Below are 15,848 nucleotides of genomic sequence, written 5' to 3'. Positions count from 1 at the left end.
TAAAACTCAAAACAGTTAAGGATTATGTCACAGCTATTTTTAAAATCATTACATCTACAATGAATATCAAGAAAATGGTAATGGAAAAATAGCATGGTGCCTGGAAAATCCTTTGACAGAATTATTTGGACTTTGAGTTGGTTTTTTTTTTTAAGAATTTTAAAATAAAGCTAGAAACTTAAACAGAACTTCAAGAAATTGGCACACAACATTTAGCATAATATTACAATAGCAGCAGTTGAAGAAATACCAGAAGAGTTGTCTATAACCAAACTCTTATAGAACAATGAGTCAAAGGTCCAATCAGTCACTATCTATGATATTCATTACTTCAGAATGAAACTGTTCTCTTCATTTTTCAATTCAACACTATGTAGAAGATGGATATCACTGTTTATTTTATTCCCAAGTCAACAAACAATAAAGTTTATATTCTTGAGAGAAGTTCTTAGGTTTTACACTCCAATAACACTTTTCTGGTTCAGAAGACACAGCATCATAAGAACCAGCTTTTACACCAAAGCCAAAAAATCAAGCAAACAAAAAGAATTCAGGATGTCTCAAGAATGAAAATGGTAGTTCTACTATATAGCATAGTGCTTATAGCTAACAATACTGTATTGCATACTTAAAATTTGCTAAGAGGGTAGATCTTATGTTAAGTGTTCTCACCACATACACGCATACAAAATAATAATAATAATGATGATGATGATGGGGGTGGGAGGAAACTTTAGCAGGTGATGGATATATTTATGGCTTTGATGGTGGTGATGGTTTCATGGGTGTATACTTATCCTCCAACTCATGGAGCTGTATACATTAAATAAGTACAGCTTTTTACATGTCAACCATACTTCAATAAAGTGATTAAAAAAAAAAAAAGAAAAAAAAGAAAAGAGAATGGTAGTAAAGGGTATTACCTTTCAGGTAGTAAGGAGCCCAAAAACTCTTAGTTGCAATTTTGACTAAAGCCTTCAATGCCACATTTTTTGCCCATCCAGTTTGACCACACAACTTCTCCTAACAGAGTTCCTTCCTGAGTAGTGGCTATTGCCTGGGATATGGTAGGCGCCCAACATATTACTTATTAAATTAAAGGAATTAATGAATGACTGAATGACAAGTAAAGAAAGGAAGGAAAGAAGTGAATGACAAATTCCAGAAAACAAATGCAAAGACCATGCTTGGTGGTTACAAGCATGGATGTAAGCCAGACTGCCTGGATTTGAAATCCAGTTCTGTCCATTGTTACCTGCATAACCATGGCCAAGTTAGGAAACTTCTCTATACCTCAGTTTCATTTTGTTTACATAAAATAGGCTTTTGTGAGAAATATATGTTACATTACAGAAAAGCACTTTTAAAAGTACATGGAGCATATAGTAAATGCCAAATAAACGTTAGTTATCAAGATTATTATAAAGGTCTTATCCAGATAATTCAATACAAAGCTCACTGACAACTATGAAATTAGACCAGTGGGACTAAAGACAAACTGTCTGGAGGCCAGGGAAGTGAGTACAATGGACTTCATGGTGCAATCTCCAAAACTTGCACATGTCCTAGAAATTACTATTCTGTTGAGATTGTATAGATTAATACTTTCCAAACATTTCTCAGGTAAGTGTTGGACATAATGTCTCCTTGCAGATGTAGATTAGAGGCCCTGTTGTACAAGGGCAGACATATGACTAGATATGGCTAGATATCTTACCTGAGAGCTATCTTCTATTATTTTTAAATATTTGATTATTATTCTATAGATTTGGTATAAAATTTAAATTGAAATGAAGCAGTTTTACTAAGTGCAATCCCAAATGTTTTACTGCTTATAATTGCATTAATTTTGCTTTATTTTATCATATAACTCCATGGCTCAGACAGGGTGGCTGTGTGTTGGTGTCAGTCATTGCCCAGGTCTCCTGAAGCATGTGAGCAGCTGGTGAATAACATAGCTGTAACCCTGTCTGATGGCAGAGGAGGACGGGATTCATTTACATGTGTGATAGAACTCAGATTATGAATTCTGGGAAGTCAAGGACTGTGTCTACACTGGTTAAACAAAGGCATACAGAGACATATAGAAATGTAGATATCAATAAACCAGATAGTGTTGTTCCCTTTGTTATACAAAGCCCACCTGTCTAGCAGTCTGGATTTTGCAGACTGGCTGATAGGAGATGGATTACATTGGAAGAACAACATATAATCTTAGTGCCTTGTGTATTTACAAAAACTGGTGAAAATTTAGATCTCTGTTTTTAAAATGTCAACAGATCTGATACATGTACCTTTGAGATCTCTTACCACAAAATCTGCTCTCCTTTCTTTTCTATTTCTGCCCATGGTCACTGCTATGAACTGAATCACTCCCCTCCTCCCTCCAATTCATGTGTTGAAGTTCTAACCCCCAATATGACTGTATTTGGAGATAGGGTCTTTAGGAGGTAATTACAGTCATTAATTAAACGAGTCAAGGGTGGAGCCCTAATCTGATAGGAGTGGTGGCCTTATAAGAAGAGAAAGAGAGAGAAATCTGTCTCTCAGTACACACACAGAGGAAAGGCCATGAGGACATAGCAAGATAGTTGTCTGCAAGCCAGGAAGAGAGACCTCACCAGAAACCGAATGGGCCAGAACCTTGATCTTGAATTTCCCAGCTTCCAGAACTGTGAGAAAATTATCTGTTGTTTAAGCCACATAGTCTATGGTATTTTGTTATGGCAGCCTGAACCGCCTAAGACAATCATTCACTGGGAAAAAAGAGCTTTATAAATATACACATAGTTTTGCTTGAGTTACACTCACCATTAGTAGTCTGTCTCCTACTTGCAACCTTCCATCTTTTTGTGCAGCTCCTCCATCTATAATTTTAGTTACATAAATGCTGTTGTCTCCAGGAATGTGCTGGTTCCCCACACCTCCTGCAATGCTGAAGCCTAAACCTATGGGAAAGGAACAGAAAAAGGAAAGACTTGTTTTTTTTTTTTTTTAAAGAAAATGCAATTAGCCACATTTCAAAAGTTAAAAAAAATTAATCTTCAATTAATTACAACAGTAATAAATAACAGTAAGGATTTTACTTCAATTGATTTTGTTCTTCTCTAAATATTTGAAAGGCTGTTGATTAATGCCAATGAGGCAAAGCTCTTGAAGTCAATCTCATGTAGCTATTAGTTTTGTTCTATTCCAAGACTGTACACCTAACTGTTGTTCCCTAGGTAATCAGTTCATAATGGGTGACTGGCCAGAATAGGGAACAGGAAAAAGGCTGTGGAAGGATCCTGGGTGAGTCAGGCAAAACGCAAGTTCAGTCCTGCTCATGTTGAGTTCATGGTTCATCTCTGTTATTGCTGTTACTCTAGCATAGAGAACAGAAGTATTGCCAATCATTTGGGTAGAGATCTAGATACTCTGGACATTTCAGGATAAAATTACAGCTAATAATTTCAGAGAGAAGATAAGAAAAAGAAGCTAGATGCTTGCCCTTCATGTTTTCTTCTCTGGCCATCCTGTCATATTTTCACACTTCCTGTTATTAACTGATAATGAGACTAGTCACACACACTAAATGAATCATCCCTGTACACAGTCTAAAGAATAAAGAAATAGATTATATACTTTGACTTCACTATTTTTCTAATAAACTACAGAATATCAAATCATTTTAAACATGGCAATTTTCTATTCTGAGAGATGAATTTTGCTATACTATGGCGTACAAAACTCTTATTTATATTAAACTATGGAATGATAAGAATAGAGTTATTAAAAAAATTATTGTTGAGTCCACTTTAAAAGAATGACTGACATACTCTTTAAAGGTATAAGAATTAAAAAGTCCTTTTCAGAATATGATTGAATACACATTCAGTATAATACTTGTAGCATATATTATTTTCATTGAATTTTAAAATTAACGTGAAAGTTACTCAGAAAGATAGATATAAATCAAAGGCTTTTGTTACTAAAGACATAGAGAATTTCTGTAACTTACTTGGCTCAAGAAATTTTTTTAAAAACCACACACCTAGTCACCTAGCGTACATACACTTGTTTTATGATAAAACAATCATAAAAATTTTTGGCACTTTATACAGCAATGAAAAACACTTTAAAAAATATCCCATTTCACTATGCTTTTAGTGAATAAATATTGAGTATGCCCATGTGCTCTTAAGATGGCATAAATGATTAGTTAATGGAAAAATAATGGAATAGTAAATTATAAAGTAACACCTTTGGAATTATATTTGAAACAAAATGATCTTTTTGTTAAATTAACTATAATTGTTTTTAAAAATAAATGGAAAATGGATTTAAATTGATAGAGCAATTAAAATAAGTGTTATCTAATTTCCTACTAACGAAGGTAATTATTCTTTATTGACGCTTTGACACCCCATAGATCTATAAATGTCTTTGTTTCCCTCAGATTTAAAGAATTTGCTTATCAAGCAAAAGATGATGAACAAGAGTAAATAAAATGTTCCCAACTGCTTTTTCCTATGAAATTTGAAATACACATCAGCTCATGTTTTCCAAAACTGTTACTTCACATTTATATACCATTACTGGGGAGTTTGAAAAATATATTTACTAAAGATTCATAGCACATGCTAGGATCAATCCACTGCATTTGTAATAGTACAGAAGTCATTCCAAACTGTGGAAAGAAAAGGTTAAAACAAATCCGGGGACTCTGATTTACATTCACTATGCCTACAGTAAATGCCATAGATAGTCTGAGTTACAGAAGAGCTAAGGAAACAAATTACCACTGTAAACAAAGTTAAGCACAACAAAGAGAATAACTATGTAGTTGACATTTGAAGTTTAAGATTGTACCAACACAATGAAATCACTATGGATACTTTAGACAAAAATATGTGAGCTAAAAAGGAAATAACTTTTTTTCAGAGATTAGGTTTAAGTACTTCTTTTTAACTGGTGACTCTCCTCAAGGTGGAGCCAGGTATATTTACCAAGAGTCAGAGAATGTCTCTGATGGTAAAGAACTAAAAATTTTCCCTGATGTCTCTTATTTAGATAGAACATGGATACATTTAAAAACAATCAACATTTAATCAACACTCAAGCATATCCTGGATATTCAATTCAATATGGTAAGTAAATGTGTAGCTTATATGTCTACAACCAGAACACAAGTTTATTTACAGGTGAGAGTATCTATCTGTGTTATAAAATTAAATCTGTCTCTATCCATTGATTCACTTATTCTTTCATTCACTAACTCACTCATATACCCATTCATTGAACAAGCATCTCCTGAATACATACTATGCAGTGTACAACTAGCTGCTATCAATTGTGGCCAACATAAATGGAATACAAAGGAATGGGTTGACCAGAAACACTATCGAAATAGTGATCCATGAGTGAACTAATATGAGTGAGGGTAGTTGAACCTGGTTGAATATTCTAAACCCAGATGATGCCAGTGATTTTTGGAAGATGACTCTGTGAAGAAAAATGTGGGCTAGGACCACTGAGAAATAAGGCCAAGTCCAAACGATCAGTTTGCTTGCACTGGGTGTTCATTGCATACACTCTATTAAAGCAGGGGCAGGCTGTCTACATTATAGGACCATTGTCTCATTAGCTAGTATTCCCCTCCTTCACTCAACTCTAGACACTCTTGTAGCCTTGATATCTCTAGAACTTGCCAGACATGCTACCACCTTAGGGCCTTTGCTCTAGCTGTTCCTGCTCGGCGAAAAGAGTTGATAGGTCTCACCAAAAGAAACTGACTCCAACACTATCTACTGTGGAATATTTGGCTATTAAGAATAATATTAAACATGCCTATGCATGTGCCAGTAATAAACAAGGCTGATGTATAAAAATGTAAGTATTAAAATCACAAAAGGAAGTAAATTAGTGGATATTTCAGTAGCCTAGCAAAGGAAAAAAGCATGTGAAATTTAAACACCTAATTCCCTAAGCAATTAAAAACTGATCTGTTTGACAAATATGTGATGTGCAAGCAATTTCAGGATGCATTTATTGCATAAAGGTGGGTTCCTCTTTCCATATTTCTTGCATATCCCCAAATTGTAATTCTTCATGTTAACATATGAGATGCAGGCATAGGAAAAGGAATGTCTGAACCTTGTTAAAGGCTTTAATTTAACCTTTTTTCTACACAAAATGTTTTCCTTATTCTATAAAAACAGAACACCAGGAATGGATCACAGTTCACTCTTTTCCCTTTTGCCTGCCTATGCTGAAGAGCAGGTGTCAATGAGAGGTATGGGTCCTGAAAGCAGAAGTCTTGGCAGCGCAGATTGATACTGTTCTTGAGAAGCTCCGAATAAAAACTCAAATGCTTAAACGAGTCGTATGAGTACAATGCACCCATATATTCTTAGCGGGTGTAAATAACTAAGCCCCACGATGTCTTATAACCATTCAATAACTTGGTTCAACTTTATTTTCTGTGACTTTACTAGGAGAACATTCTGAGGTTTCTCCAACAATTTAATACTATTAAGCAGACTGTTTCTCTAAGAGTTCATCTAGAACCTGCTAAGTAAGATGCTTACTGCCTTACAAAGAACGCTAGTGGTATTCTGTACATTCTGACGGCATGTTTTTATTAAAGGAAACACAAAATCCATCCTGAATCTTGGCTGGCCCTGTCTTAGAAAACACCCACCCAAGCAGGCAGCTTAACTTCTGAACATGCATGCATTTCAGATGGAAAACAAAAAATTTAGCCATGCATTTGGTCTACACAGATAACAGGCTATTTGACATCTCTTCTCCTTTGGAAAAAAAAGTTGCTTTAAAAAAATACCAAAAATGCACCTTTTATTTTAATTTGAGAGATAATTATTCTCATTGGGCATAGCACATATGATTAATTAAAAGCCAAAGCTTTATTTTCTTATTCTCTGGATTCTCCCTGGGTTCGAAAGACAAAGTCTGGAGTTGAAACAAGCGATTCTGTTTAAAATTCCTAAGGCACTGGCTAAGTATGCTCAATCCTGCTTAAGGAAGCTCTCACAGATCACCCAATTAACTTACCACAGTCAATGTTCCAAACTTTTTTCTCTCACTATGTATTTCATAATGCCCACTCATACTTTTAGCACATCACTTTAATGCCTATTTTACTGTAAAAAGTCCCTATGTCTATACCTATCCCTTCTGCTTTCCCTTTGCTCAAAGGAAGAAGCATCATTTCTCTTTTCTCTTTTCTAAATCTAAGTCATCCACTCTAGGACTTTACTCATTATTCCTTTTTTTCCCCTCTACAATATCCAGTCTCTTACCATCAATGCTTTTCTTCTCTTTTGTCTTTAACCATGCCTCTGTTCTAATCTGAAAAGATCTTCTCTTGAAATTTCTTCAGCATCCTTACCATAAGAGCTGAAGTTTTTAAACAGTGATCTATAGTCACTAATTCCATTTCCATATCACATACACCTTCCTCAGTCTCATCCATCTGGCTCCATATACCACAATCTATTCGCATGGCATCTGTCACAGGTTGAATTATGTCTCCTCAAAAGATATGCTGAAGTCCTAAGCCGTGGTACCTATGAATGTGACTTTATTTGGAAATAGGGTCTTTGCAGATGTAATCAATTTAAGATGAGGTTATACTCCTTTATGGTGCGCCTTAATCCAGTGATTGGTGTCCTTGTAAGAAATGGGAATTTGGACCCAGAAATACAGAGACACAGAAGGAAGAAGGCATGTGACGACAGAGGCAGAGATTAGAGCGATGCATCTACAAGCCAAGGAATGCCAAGGATTGCCAGCAACCGCCAAAAACGAGGGGACAGATGTGGAATGAACTCTCCCTCAGAGCTCTCCAGAAGGAATGAATCTTGCTGATATCTTGATCTCAGACTTCCAGGCTCCAGAACTGTGAGAGAATAAATTTATGCTGTTTAAAGCCACCCAGTTTGTGGTCATTTGTTATGGCAGCCCCAGGAAACGAATACGGAATCTAATCTTTATGGTCTGAGTGGTTGTACATATAGATCTACCTCTTTTTTTCTTTCTAATGAAATCATATTGATAAATTGAGATATATATATTTTAGTGTCATCCCTTCTTATAATGGGGCTGAGTGACATAAGTACAAACCAGTTCCGCCGAGCAAGAAGCCCAGTCATGTAGAATTTTCCTCCAGAAGGCCTGAAAATCTCTGATGGGCCTTTGCTCTTTCTGCATTACATAGAACACTACTGATTACTTTTCCATTCCTATCCTCATAACATTATACCACCCTATTTATTCATATTATTTATCTTCATTGTATTGCTCTAAAACAGTGGTTCTCAGAATGCAGTCCTCACACTAGTAGCATTAGCATCACACAGGAGCTTGACAGAAATGCTCATTTGGGGGCCCATGCCAGATATACTGAATTAGAAACTTTGGGGATGCATGCTAAATTTGACAACCATTCCTCTAAAATAATAGTTATTCCCCAAGGCACGCTCCACAGAATCCTTTTCTCCCTATAATCTCTTTCTTGTGGAGAACCCATCTCCTTAGCGTCAATTACCACTGCTATGTTGATAGCGCTCAAACTTTGTATAGCTCCAACACTCTCTTGGGCTTGATTTGTCACCTCAAACTCACAAGCTTGAAGGAATACATTCATAACCTTCCTTCAAAAATGGCTTGCTTTCCTGTCTTCTGCTTTTCCAATTAGATTAATATTTCAGATTATACTGGAAGCTCTTTGATGTTTGGCCTCACTATGGTCATCATTGCATCCCAGGGCCTATTATGATACCTGGCAGAGAGTTGCCAGACAATATTTATTGTGACAGAGTATAATATAGTAGTTGTTATTAAGTTTTATCAGAAGTCTCAGCATATATATACATATGTATACACACACATATATAAATATAAATATGTTACTCCTCTCCACTGCTACTTCACTAAATCAAGTGCTTATCAAGTCATGCCTGCTTTATTGTAAAAGGCTTATGACCTGATTCAAATCTTTCTTTGATTTCTTTGATTCTAATCTTTCCCTGCCTGATTCTCCAATCTATTCTGCAAATATTTTCCAGGTTATTTTTTTTCTAAACTTCTACATTCGTTACGTTGCTTTTATTTGAAATTGCCTATCACTGTTCATTTTCTACAGAAATTCTAAATATCCTCTTACTATTACTTTCTTCTCTGCTATTAAGCTTCTCCCAGGTAAGCTGATCTCGCTGTGGTGTTTTTATATTGTTACGCCCGTTCCCCACACCTGAAATGCCTTCACCACTTCAATTTTCAAGACCACTGAAGTCTTTGCCAACTCAAACCTACTATGGTAGTTCATTTCTAAGCTGAACTCCAGTAGAACCAACTATCTGTATCAACCTTTTCACTTCTATTTAAATAGAATGAGTTAACTCATTCAACAAACACTTATTGATGACTACTCATGTGCCAAGTACTAGTGTAAACATTGTGGTTCCATCAGTGAATTAGAGATCTATTGTTCTTGTCCTCATGCAGCTGTAGGACAAGTAAAGAGGAATGAAAACCCGGTGTGATAAGTGTTGTTGGAGAGGAACAGGGGCTATAGGAGCACATAGGTGGGCCACCTATCTTGGTTTGGGGAGGGGTGTCACAGAAGGCCAACTGTAGGTCTTGATATCCAATCTGAGACCTGAAAGATGAAAGAGAGCAAGGAAAAAGAAGAGAGTGGAGAGAGAACATCCCTGCAGAGGGAAACATGCATTCAAAGACCCAGAGCTGAGAGACAGCATGGCTTATTTGAGAAAGCAATAAGTAGTCTTAGGCAAAGGAGCTGCTCAGGAAGAGAGGAACCATATCTGCTGCACTCACCAATGTACACTTAGCTCCTGATACTGTGCTTAACAAATAGCTTGGGATAAATGAACAAATGGAGACAGGAGGGCATTTTCTCCACTGAATTAGGAGGGAAGGAGAAAATGATGGTGTAGATAAAGGTTAAGATTATGGATTTAATGACAGGATATTAAAGAAGTTGTCATCTTCAATTTACTCTGATAAGAAATAGTGGTCATTGGCCAAAATGAGGGAAGTAGTGAGGTCGGAGATCTGAAGAAAGTACAGAAAATTTGAAATATCTATTAGGGAAAATGAAAGATATAATTGATTAGAGAAAGCAGAAAAATTGCAAGGAACTGTTGATTATCTAGTTAGGGTTCAGTGACTATGAATTAATGATAGCACTATTCTAGCAATTTTTTTTCCTCCAGTAATTCTCAGCAGCCTGGGTATAAGCACAGAAAGTGTAAGCAGTTAGATTGAATCACTTCACAAATTAATCTTTTATGTGCATTGATCTTCCCTCTTCAACTAAATTATATAATCTTAGAAAGTGGGGGTTGCATAAAACAGACCAGGTTGAGCACAGTGCTGGCATATAGTAATCATTCACTGAATATTTGCGGAATGAATTAATGATTGAATTGTTCAATCACATGACATAGGTATACTTTTAAATGTCAAAACAACCCGTATTAACAAAGATGTACATACTTTAGCTGACTTGCTATAGCTCAAGAAAAAAAGAGGGACCAAAGATAATTCATATTGAGCATTTTTAATGTGCCAACTACTATGCTGTGTGCTGGGGAATTAATAAAGGATATATCAGTGTCTTCCCTAAAGGAACAATAGAAATGACCAATGAGAGACATATTTACTCTTTATTAACTCCAAGAATGATCAACTTGCTTTCATCCTTACAAACAAACGAAATAACCTGCTCTGATCACAGGTGACTGCTTATGGGCCAGTATGACAGAGTGTGATTAGACGCTCTATTCCTGGTTTATATAGCCTAGTTTATTGTATTTGAAATAGAATATCCTCCAAGCTTCCAGCAGTAAAATATAACCTAAGTGATAGGTGCTGCCTCTACCTATCAACCATGTCTGTCTGTGTGATTTTTCCAGGCTAATTCTAGCTGCCAGTGCAAACCAAGGTCATTAACATTGACCTCTGAATACCATCCAGACTGCTTGGAGGCATACAGATCCCAGGACACAGTCATCAAAATAACAGATTATTTAAGAGATGTAAATATCAACTCACTTGTTGAAGTCTGATGGTAATGTCCCAGCTGGCAGGGTTGTTGCTGGGGAAAGCAGGCTGAAAAACCTAAAGGGTAACTGGATGGGTCTTGATAAATTTCCATCCACAAAGGCTCTTATCTAGTATCATCTCCTCTGCAAAGTTCTTCCTAATCTCTACTCCTTTAAATTAAAAGTAATCTCTCTCCACTGACCACATATAATGCTGTATCTCTCCCTCACTTTTAATGACACATCATTTACTACATTGAATAAGGGTATAGTTATTTATAGGAAGGGTAGATATTTAGAACATATAACAGTTGGTATAGCATGGACACCAACCAATGAGAACAGGTACCTGCCATAAACAATTGCTGAGATATGCACCACCTGTCAGCTCTGCTGTAGGAGTATCTCACCCCCCCCAGGTTGCATGGTTAACATTTTGAAGGTAGAAGGAGTAATAACGCTTTTATTTATGTTCCGCTGGAGTGTTACGAACAAAGTAAATACTCCAAAACTAATTTTTAAAATTAATTAACGAATTAAATAAAGATCACTGGCTTCTTCTTCCATGAGCATACTTTTATGGACTGTACAGGAAAGGGCTCAGGCTGGTAAGATAATACGGTGAGTTACTTCATTCATTCATTAAAAAACATTCAGTTTCAGGCTATATTAGTTTTCTAGGGCTGCCGCAACAAAGTGCCACAAACTGGGTGATTTAAACAATGGAAATTTATTGCCTGACAGTTTTGGAGTCTAGAAGTCCAAGATTAAGGCATCAGCAGGGTTGGTTCCTTCTGAGGGCTGTGGGGGAGAATCTGTTCCATGTTTCTCTCCTAGCTTCCGGTGTCTTGCTGGTAACTCTGGCATTCCTTGGCTTATAGATGCATCACTCCAATCTCTGCCTTCACCTTCACAAGACACTCTCCTTGTGTATGTGTCTGTCTCTGTGTCCAACTTTCCTCTTTTTATAAGGATACTAGTCATATTGGATTACAGCCTATCATAATGAGCTCATCTTAACTTGATCATCAGCAAAAACTCTATTTCCAAATAAGGTCATATTCACAGAGAGTTAAGACTTCAAAATCTTTTGCAGGGACACAATTCAACTCATGACACTGGCACTGGGAAAGATAAATATGAATAGGACACAGTTCCTGTCCTCAAGGAGAGCATAGACCAGAGTGGAAGGAATGACAAGTAAACAGACCATAAGCCAGTGTTTTGGGGGAAAGCCAGTAGGATCAAGGAAAACTTGCAGAGATGGTGACAGCTGAGCTGATCCTTGTTGAATGGCTAGAAGAAGAGAGACAGTGAGGAATTCTAAGCAGAGGGAGGGAGTAACTTATAGAAAATTACATACAGCCTTGGTCATTGTGGTCAAATGAGTGAATGGGGTTAGGAGGAGATACTGAGAACTGAAGCTGGAGATATAGAGGCTTGTGAAGGTCCAGAAGTGTGGTATTAAGGAGTTTGGATGTTATATTAGTAGCAATGGGAAGCCTTTGAAGAGTTTTAAGCAGCAGAATGACAAGATCAGATTTGGTCTCTCCCAATTTTCCTCATTACTGTCTGCTGTTGTTTTAAAAAAATACATTAAATTATATTCTGTGTGGTTGGGAAGATATTCTATTTTTTTATGATAAGGCATAATTTTTTTCCTTCCCACTTTTTTACCTTTGTTATTCACTATATTCAGTTACCACTCATTAAAACTCACTTTGGGGAAAATTCTTTTTTCTCCTTAATCCGTCCCCTCCCTTACTCCATTTGTCACAGCCTATTCATAAAAGCAAATTTTGAAATATAAAATATGACATCAACAGGCATCTGTAATCTGCCAAACATCTAAAGAGCTAACTCTAAATTCATAAATTCATTTATAAGCATATTGTAATTCACCAAAGATTTCAAATGGTCATTTTCAGCAGACGTCTGGCTTCACTACATCACTTGATCATCCTTATGGGGCTCTTTGTAAAAGAGATAATTGTAAAATCTGGATTCACCTTGGGTCCTAGGAAGGAGTGAGAGTTATGCAATTGAAATAATTACAGAAGTACCTCTTTGTGCAAGGACATTTTTCTCACTATGAAACAATGAAGGACTTACTCACTATGGCTCAAATTTATGAAGTGGCTAACCAATATTTCTAGTATTTATTATACAATTGCAGACATGCCAAAGAGGATGTTTGAAACCATTGAGCAACAGAGGCTCCTTTACTACATTATGTATGACAACTGCTAATATCTTCAATTATACAATTGAACTAAGGTGCTTTTGCTTCGCCATAAAATCTGGTTCATTGGGAATAAAGATCTTTTATATCAAGTCTTTTTTTTTTTTTTAATTTTTTGTTTATTGCAGTAACATTGGTTTATAACATTGTAAAAATTTCAGGTGTACATCATTGTACTTCTATTTCTGCATGGACTACATCATGTTCACCACCAAAATACTAATTACAACCCATCACCACACACATGTACCAAATTATCCCTTTCACCCTCCTCCCTCCCCCCTTCCCCTCTGGTAACCACCAATCCAATCTCTGTCCCTATGTATTTGTTTATTGTTGTTATTATCTACTACTTAATGAAGGAAATCATACGGTATTTGACCTTCTCCCTCTGACTTATTTCACTTTGCATTATACCCTCAATGTCCATCCATGTTGTCACAAATGGCTGGATTTTGTCGTTTCTTATGGCTGAGTAGTATTCCATTGTGTATATATACCACATCTTCTTTATCCATTCGTCCCTTGATGGGCACTTAGGTTGCTTCCAAGTCTTGGCTATTGTGAATAAGGCTGCAATGAACACAGGGGTGCACGTACCTTTGCAAATTGGTGTTTTCAGGTTCTTTGGATAAATACCCAACAGTGGAATAGCTGGATCATATGGTAGTTCTATCCTTGATGTTTTGAGGAATCTCCATACTGTTTTCCATAGTGGCTGCACCAGTTTGCACTCCCACCAGCAGTGTATGAGAGTTCCCTTCTCTCCACATCCTCTCCAACACATGTTGTTTCCTGTCTTGTTAATTATAGCCATTCTGACGGGCGTGAGGTGATATCTCATTGTAGTTTTGATTTGCATTTCCCTGATAATTAGTGATTTTGAACATCTTTTCATGTGTCTGTTGGCCATCTGTATATCTTCTTTGGAGAAATGTCTGTTCAGGTCTTTGGCCCATTTTTTAATTGGGTTGGTAGTTCTTTTGTTGTTGAGATGCATGAGTTCTTTATATATTTTGGAGATTAAGCCCTTATCAGATGTATGGTTTGCAAATATCTTCTCCCAATTGTTAGGTTGTCTTTTCGTTTTGTTGATGGTTTCCTTTGCTGTGCAGAAGCTTTTTAGTTTGATGTAGTCCCATTTGTTTATTTTTTCTATTGTTTCTCTTGCCCGGTCAGATGTGGTGTTTGAAAAGATGTTGCTAAGACTGATGTCGAAGAGCGTACTGCCTATGTTTTCTTCTAGAACTTTCACAGTTTCAGGTCTTACATTCAAGTCTTTAATCCATTTGGAGTTAATTTTTGTGTATGGTGTAAGGTAAGGATCTACTTTCATTTTTTTGCATATGGCTATCCAGTTTTCCCAACACCATTTGTTGAAGAGACTTTCTTTTCCCCATTGTATGTTCTTGGCTCCTTTGTCAAAGATTAGCTGTCCATAGATGTGTGGGTTTATTTCTGGGCTTTCGATTCTATTCCATTGATCTGTGTGTCTGTTTTTGTGCCACTACCATGCTGTTTTGGTTACTATAGCTTTGTAGTATATTTTGAAATCAGGGAGTGTGATACCTCCAGCTTTGTTCTTTTTTCTCAGGATTCCTTTAGCTATTCGGGGTCTTTTGTTGTTCCATATAAATTTTAGAATTCTTTGTTCTATTTCTGTGAAAAATGTTGTTGGAACTTTGATAGGTATTGCATTGAATCTATAGATGGCTTTAGGAAGTATGGACATCTTAACTATGTTAATTCTTCCAATCCAAGAGCACGGAATATCTTTCCATTTCTTTGTGTCTTCTTCAATTTCTTTCAGAAATGTTTTATAGTTTTCGGTGTACAGATCTTTCACCTCTTTGGTTAAGTTTATTCCTAGGTATTTTATTCTTTTTGTTGCAATTGTAAATGGGATGGTATTCTTAATTTCTCTTTCTGCTACTTCGTTGTTAGTGTACAGAAATGCAACTGATTTTTGCATGTTGATTTTGTATCCTGCAACTTTACCATATTCGTTTATTACTTCTAAAAGTTTTCTGGTGGATTCTTTAGGGTTTTCTATATATAAAATCATGTCATCTGCAAATAGTGACAGTTTCACTTCTTCCTTTCCAATTTGGATCCCTTTTATTTCTTTCTCTTGCCTGATTGCTCTGGCTAGGACTTCCAATACTATGTTAAATAGGAGTGGTGACAGTGGGCATCCTTGTCTGGTTCCTGTTCTTAGAGGGATAGCTTTCAGTTTTTCACCATTGAGGATGATATTAGCTGTGGGTTTCTCATATATGGTCTTTATTATGTTGAGGCACTTTCCTTCTATCCCCATTTTATTCAGAGTTTTTATCATAAATGGATGCTGCATCTTGTCAAATGCTTTCTCTGCATCTATGGAGATGATCATGTGATTTTTGTTCTTCATTTTATTAACGTGGTGTATTACGTTGATTGATTTGCGAATGTTAAACCATCCCTGCATACCTGGAATAAATCCCACTTGATCATGGTGTATAATCTTTTTAACGTATTGTTGTATGCGATTTGCTAGT

The 15,848-nt window shown here is 36.4% G+C and overlaps 1 protein-coding gene across 11 annotated transcripts in view; it reads right to left on the bottom strand.

The window, feature by feature from the left end:
- Positions 1-15,848, bottom strand: part of DLG2 (discs large MAGUK scaffold protein 2) — a 1,867,373-nt gene that overhangs the window by 474,550 nt on the left and 1,376,975 nt on the right. For all 11 annotated transcript variants that reach the window (XM_058545485.1, XM_058545490.1, XM_058545494.1 and 8 more), the window contains one exon: positions 2,812-2,948. In XM_058545485.1, the coding sequence (XP_058401468.1) occupies positions 2,812-2,948 (137 nt within the window). The remainder of the gene's footprint in view (positions 1-2,811; positions 2,949-15,848) is intronic.

This window comes from Diceros bicornis, chromosome 7 (genome assembly GCF_020826845.1).
Source record: "Diceros bicornis minor isolate mBicDic1 chromosome 7, mDicBic1.mat.cur, whole genome shotgun sequence".
Classification (NCBI taxonomy): domain Eukaryota; kingdom Metazoa; phylum Chordata; class Mammalia; order Perissodactyla; family Rhinocerotidae; genus Diceros; species Diceros bicornis.
This window is presented reverse-complemented; position numbering and strand designations above follow the sequence as displayed.